Source organism: Ammospiza nelsoni, chromosome 1 (genome assembly GCF_027579445.1).
Source record: "Ammospiza nelsoni isolate bAmmNel1 chromosome 1, bAmmNel1.pri, whole genome shotgun sequence".
Taxonomy (NCBI): domain Eukaryota; kingdom Metazoa; phylum Chordata; class Aves; order Passeriformes; family Passerellidae; genus Ammospiza; species Ammospiza nelsoni.
The window spans coordinates 117108401-117128993 of NC_080633.1; the positions used below are offsets into that span (position 1 = coordinate 117108401).

Below are 20593 nucleotides of genomic sequence, written 5' to 3' on the forward strand. Positions count from 1 at the left end.
AGGACACCTAGCTGTATTTGGGAAGCTACAGTAACTTAGTGCATTATTATTTAATTTCAGACTGCTGCTTTTAATGATGATTACTGATGGGACCAGTCTTAATCCAGAAAGCTTTCTGGATGCTGGTCAAAGCAGTGCTAAACAGCATTACTGTTCAGAAGCTATTCTCACTTGAGTTGTGCCAGTGTATCACTGACTCCTGGTGTGGGAGTTGGTTTTAGTAAGTTGTTTCCCATATGCAGGGGTGTCTATGCCAAACTTAAGAGCATTGATTGTGTTGTTCCCAGTTGTCTGCACATAAATAGAATGCAACAGTGAATTCATTATTTAGGATTAAATCTGAATGGACTCATGGTTTTAACTGAGCAATGGAGCACTTCTGCTTCATGGAGCTTGATGGTCATTCAGTGGTTCTGTTTCAGTTATGACTTAGTTTTCTCTTCAGGCAGCTTCTTTCATGCTTTTGCTTAAATGAATAACAAATATTCAAAGCTCCTGTAGCTTCAACAGTGGCACAGTAAGAGAAAGGAGATGCTCTTTTGTAATATTCTCTGAAGAGTGAAAGTGAAAATATCATGGGAAGATTAGATTCTTAGAGGCATCTAAAGTCGAACTGATTTTTAGAGTGTGTTTAATTTCCCTTCTAACCTTCCTTGAACACAACTAACAGCTGGGAAACAAGCAGTTGTTTGACATGGTAATATAGTAAGCAGGAATTTAGTTAATAAAACTTTAAAATCATAGGATGTTAATAATTTTCATAGCAATGTAAAGTAACACACAAGAGGTAATCTGACTAGCACTTGCAAAAGAGCAGGATTTCTAGGTCATAAGTCTTTAAATAAAACCAAAAACACCCACCCAAAAGTTAGGTTTATCTTAATTTGCATCAAAACCAATATTCCTTCAAGTTCTGGAAATCAAAGTTCTGTGACCTTTCAGCTGTGTGAAGCTGACATTTTAGTCAGTTTCTCCCAGGAGAAAATGGGGTTGAAGCTTGTGTCAGTTCAGCAGAGGAAGGAAGAAGGGGCAGGACGCCTGGCTCTAATGAGGATACACAGTTTTTAGCTGCTTGTGGCAAATCCTTGGATTGTGCCCCAACTTGACAATAAGGAACACTGGCTCTGCCGTGGTTCTTGGGGCTTCTGGGCGTCTTGTGGTATGATAAAAATACAAAGTCTCAGATAACTAAGTGTTTCAGTCTTCATAGAAGAACATGAAATCTATGATACTGCTTGCCTGACCTGTAGATTCCTGGAGAAAAGGATTCTTAGTTCTGGGGGTTCTATCTTTTTTGGTTTCCCTCAGGTAACTGTTCAACAACAGTTACAGAACTTATTAAGTCAGTTTGAGCTCTAGTAATATGTATCAGCTCAGTCTGTCAGAAAGTTTGTCCCTCAATGGGGACATAAAGAAATCGCTGTCAACTTCTGGTTTGTGTCTTTGCACCTATACTTCAAATATAAGGTTACAAATGTGTTGGGGTGCTTTTTGGGTGTGGGTTCATTATATAGCACCTTATTATGCTTACTAAGCCCTCTGCATCCCTTTAAGTGTGCTAGGCTTCTTCCTGAAAGATAATTTACCTGTAAAAAGCATTGCCTTACTGTGGGTGCATAAAAGAGCTGCTCAGAGCTTTGGAATCTCACTTTATTAAGTGGCCATCTAGCACCACTTACACACTGGGATGGTGAATACTTTAGGCATAAATCCATTTCTTGTCTATGTTGTTACTGTTTCCAAATGCATTCTTAAATAGTAGAGTAATCTAACTATATCATATCTTACTGCTAAAAGATAAGATAGGAAATTGGAGAGGAGGAAAATTCGAGGTGTTGGCTGGGTCATACGTTAAAATTTGTGGTACATTTAACCTTTCAGCATTCCTCATGTAATTGTAAGAAAGAATCCAGGAAATAATGATTGCCAAATTTTTATTTCCATGCATTAAACTTAATTTTAACATTGCCACCAGAGGGCAGCATGTTCCACGAGCTAGCAGTGCTGAACATGCTCTCGTACCTGATTATAGGCAAAGATGAACTAGTAGTCTTGAGTTTTGAAACATATCAGTAATTCATTTACAAGATTTTTCCTGCTATGATCAGCTTATAGCAAAGTCCTAAGATTGTTGTCCTTCCAATAGCTTTCTGAGAAAAACAAGTGACATTATTGACATCTGCAAGTAAAAACTGAATGTAGCTGCTCTACTACTCACATTCTGGTGCCCCTAACTTATTATTACTCCTGCATACAGCTCCCATGAGACAGTGGTATCAGAACTTACTTACTCCCTTACCTGTTTCTTGCATTGTTTTTACCAGTTACAGAATTAATTTTTCCTGGATTTGTCTCAAGGGTAGTTAAAACTGTATTACTTCTTTGTGTGATGATATGAATGTTGAAGTTGATTTAATTCTACATTCAGTGTTTGTAGGATTAATTTACCTTAAATGCAGTATCTGTAGTGTTTTTTGTAGTTGCAGTTTTGGGTTGTTAGGGGAGTTTTTTGGGGCAAGCACTGTGAGTCGTGACTTCTTGAGCCTCATGTTGCTATATAATCTGGGAAACTCCTTATACAAATAATCTAAAATGATAATGTACTGATATATTGTGATTTAAAAGCCTCTTTTGTTGGCTTTGCAGTAGGTGCAGGCATGACACAACAGGCAGATCACATCTTGCAAGGCTCACTTTCCCACTTGTACAGTAATGCACTTTTCCTCAAAGGGATATTGCTATGATTTGGGAACCTAGTGATAATGAGCACACAATTGAAAAATATGTTACATTAAAACAAGTCACTGAATAACTTGTGTACAACCTTTTTTTATTGCTGTGGTACAGTTATGTGCAGTCTCATGCAAAAAGCATCAGCAAGTTGGAGTTTAGAAAATGATCAGAGTTAAACATTAAATGTAGACATTTTCCTGAAGATACATTGTTTTCTTGAATTTCCCCAAAATTTAGTCAAAGATTTTTATATTTGGAAGTCTAACGTACTGATTTTGCAAAAGTCTCTCACTTCCTTCTATGAGTAACAGAGGCACTGTGTACTAGGGCATTGCCATCTTTCAGGTGATTATGTATAAATGCAGGGTGAGTCTGCTACTGTTTCCCCTGGAGTGGTGAAAATGAGCCTGGACCTGATTTGGGATGGAGAAGCATGAGTATCTGTGTCTGGTGTTTTAGTAGCAGCAGCGTTATGGGAATGTACAGTGCAACTGCAGTAGGCTTGGTAGGCAGCCAGCTGAGTCCTTGTGGGCTTGCTGGTGAGGTCTTGTGTGGAAGTGGCTGAACTGCACCTGGATCCAAGCTGGTGTGTGAGGTGCTGCAGCTGTGTTCTTGCAGTGCCCTGCATGTGGTCTAATAAATCTAAACTGGATTTGAGGGGAAATCATTCTGTCTTTCTGCATTTATGGCTCAGTTAATCTGAAAATAGGATAAACTGCCCATAAATAATTAAGAGTTTATAGTATACTGCATGTTCCAGATAAGAGCAAGAACATGCAGTATTAAAAGAGATTTTTGGAAGAAGTCAATTCTACCAAGTTCACCTTCTTGTCCTTGATAATTGGAGCACTAGCATTAGCCAAAATCTGATGAGATAGTCTTAAAGCAGGTAGACTGCTGTTTTAGTGATGATCTCAGGTGATTGAGTCTGCTTACTCTTTGAATCGTAAGTTAAGATACATGGATCTGAGAGACAAATGGAAGTATCAAGGGATTCAAGTCTCTTTTCAAGGCTGATTAGTAGCAATTTTTTAAAATACATACAAAGAAGGGAATGTGAGATAGACTTTCTATGTGCTATGTCCTTATAATTTGTTTTCAAAGAAGAATTCTTTCTGTGGCCCAGTGCAACCTGGCATTTTGCTATGCAAAGTAACAGTATGGGCTGTTTAAATATGTCATGCACCAGAATCACTGATGGCAATGGGGTAGTCAGATTATGACTTCAAGAGAACAGAAATGATACACCTAAGATTAATGGAATATTTGGATTTTTCAGATCAACAGTTTCTTGGCCAATATGTTTAATATTAAAATATACTGCACTGAACTCAGTATACTCTTTTGCTTTGTATGGTACATGTGTACCATAAAAGGAATTTTATGTTGGTGCAGTGCTTTTTTCCAGTGCGTTTTACTGGTTTTTGTGAGGATAGATGCATTGCTGCAATGACTGCTCTTGAGTGTAGTACCCAAAAGTTAATTTATTCTCAGTTGTGTCAGTTTGGAGTCTGTTAAAATTCTGGTTTGTTGCTCTAAAGCAATTTTTATAGATTTAATGTAATTCTCATGAAATTAATTCTAAGAGTCTTGGTGTACTTAGCCAACATCTTCTAGAAGAGTTAGAAGTGCCAATTGTTAAGTGCTTGTTTACATGAAGTTATCATAACACTTTTTTAAGACTTCAAGTTCTGTTTAATGTCCCACTGAAGTAGAAGTAAGGATCTTCACAGAATCCAGCTGTGTGAATTTTCAAAGTTGACTTACACCTTTCAATGGGCACATGTATGAAGCCATTACAATAATTAGTATGTTATCAGGAACAAAGATAAGTTTGAATTTTTTTCCTTACATAGAAAACTTCAGTTTCGGAGGAATTTGAATCAATTCGTAGTTGGCCAAAAGCCAATTTTTCTTCTCAACTGTAACACGTGTTTGAAAAACGAACTCGCTTCCTAAGTGCCTTGTGAATCTGCAATGATTAATTCTTCTCATTATTTTGCTGCAAATTCTCATGACCCTCTGTGATGATTCGATCACCCACTTAGAGTTTATGCATATTCATATCTCTCTGCTCCTGCTGCAGTCGTTCAAGTCTCCTTCACTGGCTGTGGTGTGTGCTTGGTGCAGTAATTGAGCTGCAGTAGATTGATTACTCTGGGGAGCTGTAAGGCCTTTAAAGGTGAAAACATATCAGTCCTGTTAATTAGGAAACAAAGCTCTGGTGGCAAGTTCAGCAGTCAAATGCTTCCAGTGTAGAAATGAGGAAAGGTATGATTTGTTCCTCTCCATGAACCCTGTTTACTTTTTTATATTTGAATTAGATCTGTATTTGCTGTAATAGGCTTGTGCAGAAGCTAGCATGTCTTGTGTGCTTGCATGGTGTTGGTATTTTAAAACAAAAAGAACTGTATGTTTATTGTAATTACTAGCTGTTGTTAATCACCTCCTAAATTATGCATATTTTAGGTGTTATTTGACCTATAAAGCTAAATGAGAGATGAAAATGGAATCATTGATTGTAAACTTTAACCAAAAACATCTATATCAGTCACTTGTTCAGATCTGAGTGTCAAAGTGTTTTCTCTGAATTAAAACAATAGATTTTTAGAAGTCATTACAAAACCTGGGGCTCCTCCTTTCTACTATTAAGATGTCTGTTACCCATTGTGTGCAAGATTAATTAAAGAGAATACGTTCTTAAAATTAGGTGAATATTAAATGATAGCGTAAGGTTTCAGCCAGCAGACAGCATCCTTACATCATCATTGTAAGTACCCTGTGGTTTTATGTTGCTAAGCACTCTAATCTAGAGTGGCCTATTACAGAGATATTAAGGGTAGAGGAAACCATCTGCCACACAATCTATCCATAAGGGTCAGAAATAAATAATTTAAAAGTAATTTATATATCTTAAAAACCACTTTTTCCCTGTAATTACTGGACAACAGATTGTGGAATACAGATGTTATGAAAATGCCACTGTTTTTGTAAACAGCGTGTGATCCATTGCTGCTTCAGGGTGGGTTATGGGATGCTGTTGTCATACCTGTTCCTGCAGAGGTCAGGAAGGAAAGTCTCACTGAAGCAACTGCACATGAGATTGAATTCCAGTTAGTGCATCCTACACTGAAGGATATCGCACTCATTGTGTCTGTGGTCTTCTTTCTCTGTTTTAGGCATTTATTAACACTGCAAAGGAGATCTACGAGAAAATCCAGGAAGGAGTTTTTGACATTAATAATGAGGTAACTTTTAGTACTCTGTACACTTTCTGCTTTTTTAAAGCACAGAATTCACCTCCCCTAGAAAGCTGGACAGTAAAAGATTTGTCTGTTCCATTTGGCTGTAGAGTTGTCTGCCATTGTGATAAAAATGGATTAAAATAAGTGACCCTATCCATCCATGAAGCATCACAAAATAATATAAATCCCCAAAAGAGAGGAAAATCCACTTTCATCCACTTCTCCATATGGTGTCATCTGTTTTCAAAGATAATTTTCCACTATGTAAATGGAGGACCATGTTGATATGCCAGATGCACTCCATGAGCTGTCCAGTGTAGGGGAGGGATTGCTTTGAGAGTTACATAAAAGACTTTTGAAATGTTCCTGGTTTAGGTGGCTGGATACTGTAGGGAGTAAAAGATTAGCCATTTTGCTTATGCACATTAGTGAAATTAGAGATTAGGGCCTGTGCCTTTGCTTGTTTGGGATAGGGGTGGAGAGATGGAGAAAGGGGAACAAGAGCTAGAAAGATGTATAATGTGTCTTGAATTTTGAAATGACTGTGCTGTTGAAAATCTTGCTTCCTAACACTAGTATTATGTAAGCTCTCTGTTAACAGTCTCATAAAAATTTGACAATGTGAGGTGATCAGTCTTTTCGGGAGATCAGGTTGGGTTTTTTATCCTGCATGTCCCTGAACATTGTTGCTGAGGTGCTTAGTGAAACCACATGTGAAAATCTGTGCCACCACTCTGCTCTGTTTGTGCTCTGTGGAAAGCTATCTCCAGACTGTCAGATGCTTCTCTTAGACATTACCATCCTTGCAGGATTGTTCAGAGTAGGGAGGGAATTGGCAGGACTCAAATTAGGTAGTTTCATCTTTTTTCGCTCAATATATTTCAACATGAGAGAATTCAGACTGTTGAAAGAGGAAAAAATCAGAAACTTCAGCAGTATGCAAAGTAATGCATCAGGAAACTTATAGCTAAATAAGATATGAATAGTAATCCTCTAAACTAATTCTGACTGAAAAGTGTGTATGCATGTTGGTGAAGCACTTCTTAAATTCAGTTCAGTGATGAAAAATTTAAGATCATCTTTCACATCTTTCCTGAAGAAAATGCAGTTGGTGGTGCAATATAAATTGGAGAGAAGAGTGTCTGAAAAAGCATGCTTGTTGTATCTGTCGAGTTTCATATAGTAGCTGACTGCTTTACTGTGCCTTACCGAGCTTTGATTGCAATATGCTGTCAAGAGCCAACAGTCCGTGCTACTTATTTGGCTTTATGCCAAGTCTGGCTTCTTGATTCCTCAAGAAGTTGCTATCAGCCCAGAGGGGGCAAAACCAATGAGCCATAGGGCATGCTTTTTATTAAAGGGGAGTCAAAGAGCGAAAAGAAACCACATCAGCTGCTGTCAATACTAAGCGAGTGCCAGAAACCCGAAGGCTACCACTGCTGCAGAACAACTGCCAAGCACTATAAATCTGAGATTTGCTGTGACGCAAAGTTTCCTTAAGAGCTTAATTTCTGAAGCTACTGTATTACTTTTCTCAAAGTGGTGTATTTTTAGGTAAAATCCACTTGAGGGAGTGAGGGTTAAGATATAAGTGTGATTTTGATGAATGAAAGAGCTACGCTGTGTGTGGGTTCTTGGCAAGTAGCCATGTCTTTTGGGATCACAGAAATTATTGATGACACAGAACACTCGTATGCCCTTAGCCTCTACAGCTGATTCAACACAGAAAGAAATGCTGTCTAGAGAGGAAAAGTTTTATATTAAACTATTAAACTGGTGGAGATTTTGGCAAGAGGGGAGAGGTTATACATTCTTAGCAAATGTTGTGTGTTTTTAAGCTATATGTATGCCAAGTAGTATTCAAATACAATTCTTGCTCTGTGTTTTTTTTTATAGGAGTTTAAGCTACAGAGTGTAACATGGAGATAAAATTCAAATGAGAAGGAAGGCATCTTACTTTAAATAATATTTAATTGCTAAGAACATGCTAGGAAAAATTACAAACTTTGATGTATTTATTGCATACATTAGGAGAACTTGTTATATGATCTTCTAAATAGAAAAAGTAGCTTTTAAAGTATATTCTAAAATATTTACACTGTGTATTAAACTTCATTTCAGGCAAATGGCATAAAAATTGGCCCTCAACATGCTGCCACCAATGCAACACTTGCAGGCAATCAGGGAGGACAACAAGCTGGAGGAGGCTGCTGTTGAGCCTGTTTTTACTTTCTAGCTGCCTGGATGAGGCCTACTTACTTGTTTGTTCACCCTTCCCTCCCCCTGCCCCGCTCGCCTCCACTTCAATTCAACTGAGACATGAAACTTGTAAGTTGGTTTCCTGTTGCAGAAGACTTTATCCTTCAAATTCTTGTATAACTTTGAATAAATGGTTAATGTTCACTTAAAGACAGATTTTGGAGATTGTATTCATATCTATTTACATTTGATTTCTAGGTCAATTGATGTGATTATTTTTGTTAAATGTTGTTGTCTTGTGCCCTTGACTACGAACTGAATTGTATTAAACACTACAAAGTCATCTGAGTATTTTAATCAGTTTGTGTAGTTAGGTTTCCCAGCTCCTGAGGTTACCTAATGTTTAATATTGTAGAGCTGTCCTCAAGTTTTTTGTCAATTTTCAAGGCTATGAAGAGAAGCAGAAGGACTCTTTTAATTCTGTATTTATCACTTTCTGTATATATAGTTTAATAACCTGCTTGGGTGTACTTGCCAAGCTAGAATTCTTTAATGCATTTGCATAAAATCTATACTACTTAGAGCTTGAAAACTACAAAAGCATTAATAGGAACTGCTTGGATGCTAAATTTTAAGCCTTTTTGACATTGTTAGCATGTTCATGCTCCCCTGTCATTATCCTGAAGTCCAAGAGAGATGCTTAATGTATATTACTAGAGGCTACATACGTGCTATCTATTTTAATGCCAAATGTTTGCTATTTATCCACAATTTCCACAACACCTCTTCAGAAATGGATTAGCTGTTTGCCTTAACAAATACTGTAGGTGAAAACAAAGTATGGATGAAAAGTAGAGGAGGAGTTGATAAATTTAAAATGGCACATTTTAAAAACATTAATCTTCTCAATGGTTTTTTCCTTGTTTACCACTTGATTTCTAGGTATATTTTTCATGCAAGGACAGTTTTTCAACCTAAATGTATAGTGGTCGTGTAAAGTTTTCTTTTAGTGACGACTTGTAATCCTAAATATATGGTAAGCATCTTGTCTATTGTGAAGAGGGTGTGAAAATAAAATCTGCCAGTTTGGAAATCTTACTGAAAATCAAAACTACAAATGTTTTGTTACTTATTATGGTGATGGCTGGGGGGAGGGGCATATTTTTCCTTAAATGAAAGGGTTGCAACAGGACAAAACAAAATCCTGTGTTTAAGTGTTTATTTGTTAAAATACAGAATGTTCATGTGACTTTTCATACAAATGTGCAAACAACTGAGTTTCCATCTCATCCTATTTAAATAATTGCAGACAAAAGGGTGATGCTAATGGTAGGCCATGCTTCATGTATTGGGGGAAATAAAGGGGTGGGGGCAGGCAATGACTGCAAAACTTCTGTCTTACTGGACCAATATTGACTGCAACACAACACTGGAGGTAAGGGATCCTCATGTCACCCATTCTGATTGTCAGAACTTGAACATTCAGAATGAATAAATTTCAGCCTGATGGGTGTAACATAGCAGTGGTTCTGAGATTAAATAAAATTTGAAAAAATGGTGTGGAACCTTTTATTGGTATCTCGGGGAAGGGGGAACCAGTGTGGATTTATATTAGTTGCTGACTCCCTTCTTTTTTACACACTTAGTAACATTTTCAGCAATGTAATATAATTATTTTCAGCTTTTAAGTTATTAAGAGGTTACTCCATTTACGTACTTTCAACTTTTAACTGTTTATTTCACAGAGTTTGCATTTATGGAGCACACTTACTGTTTCGGTTAAGTTTGAAAATGCGTTGCATGACAGTAAAACCATAGGACTGAACTGCACGCATGACACAGGAAAACTGGCATGTCCTAACTAGCTGTTTACAAGAAGGAGTGAATGAACATGACTATTAGTTTGGATTAACTACTTGAAGTTTTTTTTCACTTGGCAATGTTGTAGAATTCAGTTGTTTGAGATGAGAGAAAAATGTACTCTTACATAGCAGCCTGAGCTTCATTCCAAAGGGGAATAATGTTAGCTGTAAAAACTGTCCATTAAGGGAGCCGGGGGGAGATTTGAGCCCTGCCCTGAGAAGAACAGAAGTTCATGCTGTTTTAGCGGTGATGATTTGAAAAACTGGAAGCTTCTGACAGTCTCATTTTCTGAAAACATGGAAGAGGTATAGAATTGCCCAGGAATCCAGGGCTACTATAGTGAAGAAACGCCAGTGCTGCTTTTTGGGGGTGAGAGGGGCAGAGGGAATATGCTGTGGCTAACTAAAGTCATGTCTGCAATCAGTTGCTGATCCTGCTGGTTTGGTCCTGGCTCACATGCCAGTCTTAGACTGTACATTATGTTAAGACTGTGGTACTTTCAAAGAGTAGCTAGAACAAAACTGAAATTTCCATGCATTCTGGCTGGCTTTTTGTCACAAACTTTATGCACATGTAAACCTTTTGTTGCTACAGAAATCTCTGTATTTTTGTAGATATTCTTTTTGAGAAGTCCTGATGCCATTGTATCCAATTAGAATTTGAAAATTTTATAGCACAGAACTTAGCAGGAGGGTTTACTTCTAAAACATTTGCTTAAACATGATTCTTTCACAGGTTTCAGCTTTACTTGTACATGAGCGACTGAAAACTTGCTGAGATTCCATGTTGAATTCCAGTTGCTTTTGTTGGTTACATTTTCACAACCAAAGAACCAAAACATGTAATTGTTTCCCAGCAACTTGTTCACCTGTTACATGTAATGTGAAACTGTTGATACCAAAGAAATAATACCAAGGTGCAATTTTTCCCTTAATCACAGTTTAGAATGTGGTAGAAAGAATAGTCAATTTAAAATTTAAAAAAAAAAAAAAGATTGGGGTGATAAGCCCTCCAAGCGTGACTATAAACTTGTCTCTCCCATTTCTACTAAAAATGAAATTCTTCAGGAATTTTGGCAGTAATTGAGGAAAGATTAACAAGTTCCCCTCAATCTTAGCCCTGTGTGTCTCTCTTGGCTTCAGTCATTCTGATTTACTCTTGTGCAGATCAGCCTCAGCAGTGAGTTAAGGTAAAACAACTGCCAAAACACTTGCTGATAAGCTAAAGCAGCAAGTGTCTGGAGCCCCAGCAAACAGTGAGCTCCATCCCCTGCTCCAGAGTTGTATCCTTTCTGCTGTGTTACGCCCTTTGTGACACTTAGTTTCTTGTGGTGGACTTTGAAGAGCCTTTAGCTGCAATATTTATGTGGTGTGTGGGTTAGAGGGGCACGCACTAAATGATGCACATTTAAACGGGACAAGTTTTTTCTGCCTGAAGAATTTACCTGTAACTGTGCTAGAGCACTAAATCTGTTCTTGGGAAAAAATTGAAACTTCTTTTCAGGCTCAAAAATACAGATAAACTGAATCAGAATTTTTAAAAAGTGTACTAAAGTAACTTAGAAATATCAGAAGACAATTTTGCATTGGAGGAATTTTTTTAAGTGGTCTTTCTTAAAGAGGGTACCCCAATGTGGCTGTATTTTTCTCTTAGATGTTACTAGCAGGGTGTTGCTTTTGTAAATGCTGAGGCCTGAGGTAGGGATTTAAGAGACTGCTCTTTTAATACTACTGAGTGTCCTACAACTTTCATCTTGGGTTTTTTGGCTGATTTGTTTGGTTTGGGGTTTTTTTTTGTTCTAAATCATTTTCTCCTGTATATTATCTCCTTTTTGTCTTTTCTGTTTTCATATTGTGTTGTTCACACTAAATCCTGTGAGGAAAATGCTGCTCTGTCTTTACTTGCTCCACATCCGTAACTCCCACACTTACAGGAATTTGCCCAGTATGGGGCATTTGTTTTAGGGGTGGAAGGGTGGGGCAGAGGGAGAGAGGGATATGTGTGCTATCTGGCTGCATGATATAAAAGCATGAAGGAAGTATTGCACAGGCTCTGTTACTTGTTACACCTACTGTGTGTACTGGTTTGCATGTGTGGGGGGATATAATTTGCCTAGTCCTCTTCCACTATTGCATGGGAGGAGATAGAGGAGACAGAGGAAGACTAACAGGTTTTATTTGGATATCTTAATAAATTTGTTTGCTGAGATCATATGTATGATTTGTGTATCATTAATGTTCCTCCCCCTAGAATCTCTGGGTTCTCCTCTGCCACATTGCTGCAATGTAACTTCAACAGTATGCAGTGGTGATTTATTGTAATACATTACTGAAATCTCCATTTGTAAATAATCCAGGCTGCTGCTGTGTAAGTAGCTGATGAAATGTCTTTACTGGGTCTGCCGCGTATGAAAGAAACCACAACATTAGGCAATAAAAACTACTAACAGAATGTTACGAAACCAAGACCATGACAAAAAAAGCAGCATGTTGTGGATCTATCATTTTTATTCTTGGGACAGATTTTATTATTTTTGGAACTATTACAAGACTTATGTTAAATATTGTGGATGATAAGAGGAAACAGACTCTTGGCAAACATGGAAAACCAATTACAGCATATTACCCTATTCCCCTTCCAATAAAGGAGGGGCAAAGCTAAAAGTTTATTCTTTGCTTAGCAGCTGGAGGGGGGGGGGAAAGTGTTGCTGCTTTAGCATTGGCTTGAGGAAAGAGATTGTTGCTGTAGCAATCTTACCGCAGGCAGTCCAAGGTGGAGAAGGCAAACCCAGTGTGCTCCACAGTCAGTTATACCCCAGCCTGAAAAAGCACACTGTTATGAGAGTGCTGAGTAAAGAAATTAATTCTGTGCCATCAGGTGTAGTGTTCAGTTAAAAATAAATTTTAAAAACTTGTGTTTGGTTGCAAATCTCTGTTGTGGTAATAGGCATTTGACTTGACATATAAACTGGAACACATCTGATATTTAGACATGGGATTTAACTGCAACATCCCATGGCTCTGTGACGTAGAGGTGAAATAAGGTATAGGAAAAACCTACTTCAAAGTTTATTTAGAAGTCTGCACATCCATTTGTACTCCTCTCCCAAATCACAGTTCTTGTAAAATTGTCCATGCAGCATGAATGTAGATGAATTGATGCATCAGTATGTTTGTTGGAGTTCCTCCCCACCCCCTCCCCCCCAGCATAGTTATGATTTTTAGAATTCCTTCATTAAAGAGTCAGAGATATAAATGTTTATATTGGGCAGACTCTTGTTGATGGTTGGGTCTATGGTACATTTGCTGTAAATTACAGCAGGATCTAATTAGCCTTTCTCAAGTGAAGCCCAGTTCCATTACTTTTCCTAGATTTAGGCATAAAATACTAGGAGGGAGGAAAATCTTATGGTGTGAGGAGAGCTCAAAAGAGATCAGTGTACTGTGCTAACAGTTGTCAATTTAACATTGTTAAAGCAGTCAAGTAAACACTGCATGTTCTGATTATGGCATGGGAAAACATTTTCAGACACAGGAAATATCTGAAAGAATGTGACTTAAAAACCAGTTAAATAGCAAGGATACTTGGGAAGACAGGAGTCCATGGGGTTGCTTGCTGTCTGTCCAGATGAGGCAGGGAAGGCTGTCAGATTGAGGCATTGCCCAGCACCTGAGCACTGACACCCACACCTGGGCCAGTGCTGCTGCACAAGGACTGACCAGCTGTGAGGGAGGAACTTGTAAATATGGACATTGTTGAGAGGTGCACATTTAACAGCACTGAGACTGGAGCTGAGGCAGTGTCCAGAATTTGTAGGACATGTGTGAATGAGTGGTTTTTAGGAGAAGGGGTGGGTACAGAGACAGCAGCAGAGGAGATGGGCAAATTTACTTGTTGGCAGTTGGCTCAAAAAAAAACCCTGAATCAAAGTACAACACCTCTCTTTGATTGTTGTATACAAATGCAGCAAAGCTTTGCCTTGAATGTAGTTAGAAACAGATTGTCCTTATGGGCTTTTTTAGTCCATTTTAATTTATGAGGATGACTAGACCTTGGGTTGCTGGTTAGTGTCATGTCTAAAGTACTTAAGACAGAGAGTATCAGAACACAAAAGAATTCCTGTGTCTGGTGCCCTTGAGAGTCAATTCAGCCACTTCTAGGCAAAAGGTGACTGACTGACGTAAGCCAACTGGTCACTGATGAAGGTCTGTCAGCCATCAGTGGTGCACAAAAATCAGTGGATGGGCTCTGCTGTTCCTCCTTGCCCAGTGTTGTTCAGCTTTCATCTCAGAAGTAAAACATTCCCACACAGAAACAAGAGCACTTGTGGCATCTCCCATAGTTACTGCTATGAAGCAGAAATTAAGTTTGTGAACTCGTGTGCAATTTTGTAATTCTGCCTGGGAAGTTTTTCTAAAAAGCCATCATAACTCCAGAGAAAGAGGCATCCTCGTGTGCAGGACTGACCACTGTGCATCGTAAATTAAGTGCTTTGGCTTTTCCCTGGGTTCCTGTCCAAGTCCAATTCTATTTTCTTTCCAGTTTACTTCTCTTCCTTTTTGTTACTACTTCTACCTTTTTTTCCCCTTCTTGGAGTTTGGGTGTCTGTTTAAAGGAAATGATTCAAGAAAGAGTAGCATACTTACAGTTCCCTATTCTTCTGGAAGACCTGTTTTAACTATCACCGTTAAAACAATACACTTTCATCTACTTTGGATGAAGTGATGATTGCTTTTAACAATGTCACTGTGTAAATTTAGAGACATAGTTGGTCATGGACCCACCTATTTAACTGCTAAATCCCAACTCCTGGATCATCCACCAGTAGTAGAAGGCTTCAGTAGGATCACAGAAGAAAAATGCAGTTCCCTGTTAGTCATTTTTTTGGCCAAGCACCATCTGAATGGTGGGGTTTTGTTTGGTTTGGGCTTTGTTTTGAAGGTGTGTGTAACTTCATTTCATCCTGGCTTTCCAGTTTAATTCAATTGCTATGCAAGTTGAAAAGCAGCTTTCCTTCAATGAGCTCTGAAATTCTGAAGTTGTGGCGTTGTTGCTCAACCAGTCGAAAAGAGGATCCATGAGAGGAGAAGCCTCGACTGAAACTGCTGCTCTGTGAGCCAAGACATCGGCTTGCTTGCTGCAGGAAGGAGGAGACGGCTCGTTATCTGGGTGCCGGGAGCCAGTGAGTTGGAGTCTCCTCTTCCTGCTCCACAAGGACTGAGGCGTCTCTGAGGTAAGCAAAGCAGCAACGCGATACTCCCTAGGCTTATCAACCACTATCAGCTGGATCTCCTGTTTGCTCCAGACTCCACCTTTACTTGGAAAGTGCTTGCAGTTCCATGAGGTAATTCCTCCTCCCAGCGCTGAGGCTTGTTACCACGACCATGTGCTCCTAGCGTGGGCCAGGACGGAGAATGAGAAAAGCCTGCCCCGACATCCCTGTGCCGTAACTTCCTCTTTCTCCGTCCTGCCGGGGACGGCCGTTGAGCTTCGCGGGCTTTGGCCCTGACCATCGCGGCAGCTGTCGGTCGGTCCGGCCGGGAAGGGAGAGAGGGAGTGAGGGAGGGCAAAGCAGCGCTGGCCGGGCAGAGCCATCGCCCTCCGCCGGCCCAGCTGCCCCGGGCACAGGGAGCTGTCGCTCCCCGCCGCCGCACCGCCGGCTTAGCCACAGGTGCGAGGCAGCACCTGCTCGGTTGGCACCGGGGCCGGTATAAATCTGCGTTATTTTGATTAAGCTCGGATTGATTAGGAACAGGTCCGGCCTCACATATCATAAACACCTATTAAACCGAAATAAATACGTCTACAGGGGGCTTAGCTTAAACGGGTGCAGCTTTGCCTGCGCGGGGGGCGCGGAGGCGGCGGCGGGCGCCGCACACGGCGGTCCCACGGAGCGCGGCCCCGAGGGTGTGGGCACAGGGCCCGTGCGGGTGCCGGGCGGTGACCGCTGGCGGTGACCGATGGCGGCGGGCGGCGCCGCCGGGGCAGCAGAGCCGCTCCGAGCTGACGTCGCAGCGCGGGGGCGGGACGGGGTTCCCCGTGAGAGGCGGGAGAGGAGCGCGCCGTGCCCGTGGCGCCCCGTCCCGGGGGATGGTGTTCATCCGTCGCCACGGCAACTCCGACCCGCTGGGGGAGGGGGCGCAGAGAGAGGGCGGCGGTGGCAGCGGGGTCGGTTCCGCCATCCCTGCCGGGCTCCCGCATCGCCCCGGCGAGCGCCCGGCTCGATCTTCCCTGCGAGGCAGCCCTGAGAGGGGGCGCGCCCCCGGACCCCTCCCCATCCCGGCCGCGGTCCTGAGGCGGTGTCCCGGGGCTCCCTGCCCGTCCCCGGGGACACGGAACGGCGGCGAGAGGGGCGGGGTGAGCAGAGTCCCCCGGGAGGGAGGGGGCACGGTGCTCCTGCCCCGCCGTGGCCCGGGCTCAGAGCCGCAAAGCAGCGGGACCTTTCGAAGGAGCGAAGCCCTCCCGGAGCGGGAGCGCGCAGAGGAGCCGGGAGCGCGCCCCGCCCGGCGGACAGGGACGCGGGATCCGCGGCGTCCCGTTCCCGGAAAGAACAATGGCCGTGCGGAAGCCAGGCCGCTCCTCCAGCCCGGCCGGGGCTTCCCTCCGGGATGCGCTTGCCCGCTCGACCTCCGCCCTTGCAGGCGGCCGCGTCCTCCCCTCGCCGCCCGCGTGTGGAGCCGCACCATTGTGCGGCTGCACGGAAGCGTGGGAGGGGTGACTGCAGGAGGAAAATCATTCCCTGCGACCAGGCAATGGGTTTCTGTGTCACTCCAAGGGCAGCCCGGCCTGCCGCGCCTCCCTGGCCCGGCAGGATCTGCCTGGAGCCCGGCCCCGGGCTCCTCCTCTGACCCAGCTCCGGCCGGAGCGGCGATGAGCCGCAAGTGGTGGTACCGAGCCGGCTCCGAGCCCCGTTAATAACTGTAAGCACAGCGCAAAACTGTTCTGCTTGGAAAAATAATAGGAAAACTGATGGGTTTGGCTTCTTTCACTGCATATTATTATTTATAGTGCTATCCAAAATAATTCCAACTTTTATGTTTAGAAGTTACTGGAGTGGAGAAAGAGCAAATTCTTTCACTTTATTTTCGTATTTAGCAAAATGAAGGTGAGAAAAGAAGCAATGAAAGTAAATATTTTGATCTTTAAGTGGTTTGACAATAGAATTTTTATGTCTGTGAATTTTTTTCACAACATGAGCAACAAATCAATATTTTTCCCGTCACCTGTTTTACTTGCAAATGCAGCACAAATCTCTCTGGATTGTGTGCCCCTGTGCATTCCTTCTGTACAGGCACTGGCTTTCATTTTAGTATAAGTTAGACTGGCTTCATGTAGAGAAAATGGAAATTCCTTACAAAGTCAACTTTTCCTTAATTGTAGTGTCCAGTGGATGATTCAGTACTGAATGTGATGATTAGACAGCAAATTTTATTGTGCAAAGGCAAAACAATTTGGGGTTTTTTCCTCTAAATCTTACAACTCAACAAAAGGCTTAAAAGTTGACGGTGGGCATAGCTGATATTCACCTGATTGAATGCTTCAGTTTTAATTTGCTTTTTGGACAGGTAAGAGTACACCACAGACACACCTGGACATTTGGCCCTTCTGAGCAGTTTGTCATTGGGAGGCAGATAACTAAACTGTAAATGCCAAAAGAACAATTTCAGCACTCACAGATGAACACGTCTTCCTTTTTGACATCCCTAGTTTACGTGGGTTTAACTAAATGGAGAAACATATTTTATGCAATGCATGTTTTTACGTACATACTAATAGAAAGTATACATTGAAATACTATTTAATAGAGAGACAGGCAGCATCTGAAAAGCACATAAGCCTAATTGATTCCAGACACAACTGGCCTGGATTTTGTTTGTTCTTATTCCAACTTTCTGACCTTGTAAAAATTATCTTGATTGTGTTATACTAAAACAAGGCCATGATCTCGCAAAAACTCCCATGTGCGCCGGAGCAGAGAGGTGCCCAGCACAGTGCCATGTACGGAACGAATGCTGACAGCGTCAGGCCCCAGCAATGCCTGGTTTGTTTCCCCTTGCTTATATCTAATCGTGGTGAAGCAATAGTCTCACTTCTGCTGAAAGCTGGATCTGGGTTTTCATTTTTAAAGGGGGTGAAAAATGCGTAATGAAACTTACGATTTGTGGTGAATGATAGGTTTAAAATTCTCAGAGTAGTTTAAGCTACTGGGATTTTATGGCATTTAGGCCAGGGGAAAGAACAGGGAGGGTTTAAAACCATGCATTGCCTATAATTTTTTTCAGTTGTGTGTGTGCATGTGTGGTGGTATCTCTGTTTTTCAGAAGATTGTTTCTAGGGATTGGTAGGAGGGTTGAAGGACTTACTGGCTTTGATGATAACCCTTCCAATACCGTTGTGCTTTTTTATAAACATGCACAGAAGACCTAAGACTGCAGAGTGTTCAATGTGCTGCTGTCTTTGGCTCTGGAGAATTTCTAATAATATTTTCTGCTTGAAAAAATCCTAGGCCTGGGTACACTGATCCTTTTATTACAATAACTGCTGTTGCTCCTTCTATTTGGGAATCTATGTCTTGCTATCCTTAAATCTCTGTGGAGGGTAGTGACAAAGAAAGGTCTTTCCAGCATATTGAACTGATGATCCTTCTCCTTATTTCTCTGAAGGCTCTCCTTTTGGTTTTTTTTCTGGATCAAGAATAAACTGTGTATTTGGGCCTTTGCAGCAAGATTCCCGTGGGAGAATCATTGTAAGCACTGGGGCTGCCTGTTTAGTAGCAGGGAGGCTTATAAAAAGCGACTCCAGGTGGAAGTGGGCCTTTTCCTGCTCCTCCCTTCATCCTGCTGCCTTCCCTTTCATCCAAGCCTTGAGAACTGCCTGCCATTCAGACTAAGGTACAAAACTAAGAGAGGTGTACTCCCTTGACTGAGATATTAAGAGTGTCTGCCTTCACTTACGTTGATTTGTTAATGTTCTAGGGGGTTTTGTTGTATACAATGCACTGTGTCAACTTCTGGTGGTTCTACAACAGCAAATACAACTCAAAAAGCTAAGCCTACCTCTGAGGAAAGCAAGCAGCTTTTATGCATCATGAAACTTGGTTTCCAAGAAGTTGGCATCAACATGACTGCCATCACATTTGGGATTTTTTAGCTACCATGTCAACGTTTCTTATTTCCTAACAGATTGCAAGGTGGACATGGTGTGTGGTATGTTACTTATTGAATAAAAAAGCCTGAGAGCATGTGCAGTGTTCTGACTCAAAAGTCATGTTAGTAACCTGCTGCACCAAAGATGAATGTTCGTGCCAGCACTGCATCTGTTATCTTTATCTTTTAGCAACTACTTTACAGCTTTTCTGTTAAGTTATAGACAAGCTCCAGGTGAAAACCTGCTGCCTTGGAAGCCGTGATACAATCTGTGCGCTCAGTGCGGAATATTCGGCGTGTTCTGACTTGTGTTTTTTAAGAGAGAAAACAATTGGCCCATTGCTGCTGAGCTGTGCTGTTCTGTGCAGCACTGCCAGAGTGGGCAGCCTCTGGAGTGGGACCTGTGGCATCACAGATGTGCCTCAAACCCGTTCCCTTCTCGGCCACCACGGGACGAAGACACGAGATCTTCCTGCCTTAACTGAAACAAGGTTCTGTTCTGTGCATCAGAGTGTACCAGCATATACAATGATTGTGTAAGTTGCCTGTCATGCCCAAAGTATAAACAAACCAGTGCACAGGAGAGGTGAGTTTCTGGCCAGCTTTCAGGGGAGTTCCCTCAGTGCTTCAGAGCCAAGGTGTTCCTCTTGAAGGATAAAACTAATTTTAGATATTTAGGCAAAACAGAAACAGAAAATATGCAGAATGGTGCTTTAAACACTGACTTGTAGCTCCAGCTTTATTTCTTCAAGTTTGGCACATCAGAGAACACCTCTGCTTTCAAATCATGTCAGCATGAGTGATGAGTATGCAGCACCTCGTGGAATCAGACCTTACAAGTCTCCTATGAAGTGAGGTATTCTTTTACTTGTGAGTTGGTATTGCCAGAGTACCTTTTCTTTAAAGGTTCAATTAATGGTGTAATCTATTAAATACTTCACTGATTAGAAGGTTCTTTTCTACAATGAAGGTGGTAAAGTACTGGCACAGGTTGCCTAGAGGTGGTCGATGCCCATCCCTGGAAACTTTCAAGGTCAGGTTGGATTGGGCATGGAGCAACCTGACTGAGTTGAAGATGTCCCTGGACACTGCAGGGTGGCTCTTAGAGGTCCCTTCTGACACAAACTATTCTTTGGTTCTGTGATCAAACTCTGTGTAGCCAATCAGTTGTTTCTTTTCTTGCAGTGAAGTGCTCCACAAAGGATACATGTTTGCCTGGACTGGGAGGAACTGTGGAGATCGTACAAGCAAGTTTAAGTCCTTACACACTTGCTGAATGCATCTCACAATTTTTAAATGTCCCTATGCCCACAATAATTAATAATAAGTGTGAGTGCATTCTGCTTTTCCTCCAAATTGTGCTGTTTCCATAACTAAGTGTTGATTCATATTTAAATTTTCGTCCCT

At 41.4% G+C, this 20593-nt stretch overlaps 1 protein-coding gene across 1 annotated transcript in view; it reads left to right on the forward strand.

The window, feature by feature from the left end:
• RAB2A (RAB2A, member RAS oncogene family) overlaps window positions 1-9295 on the forward strand; it is a 42613-nt gene extending 33318 nt beyond the window's left edge. Inside the window, exons 7-8 of the mRNA XM_059466896.1 lie at window positions 5913-5981; window positions 8100-9295. Of these exons, the coding sequence (XP_059322879.1) occupies window positions 5913-5981; window positions 8100-8195 (165 nt within the window). The 3' untranslated portion in view covers window positions 8196-9295. The remainder of the gene's footprint in view (window positions 1-5912; window positions 5982-8099) is intronic.
• The last annotated feature ends 11298 nt before the right edge of the window (window positions 9296-20593 follow it).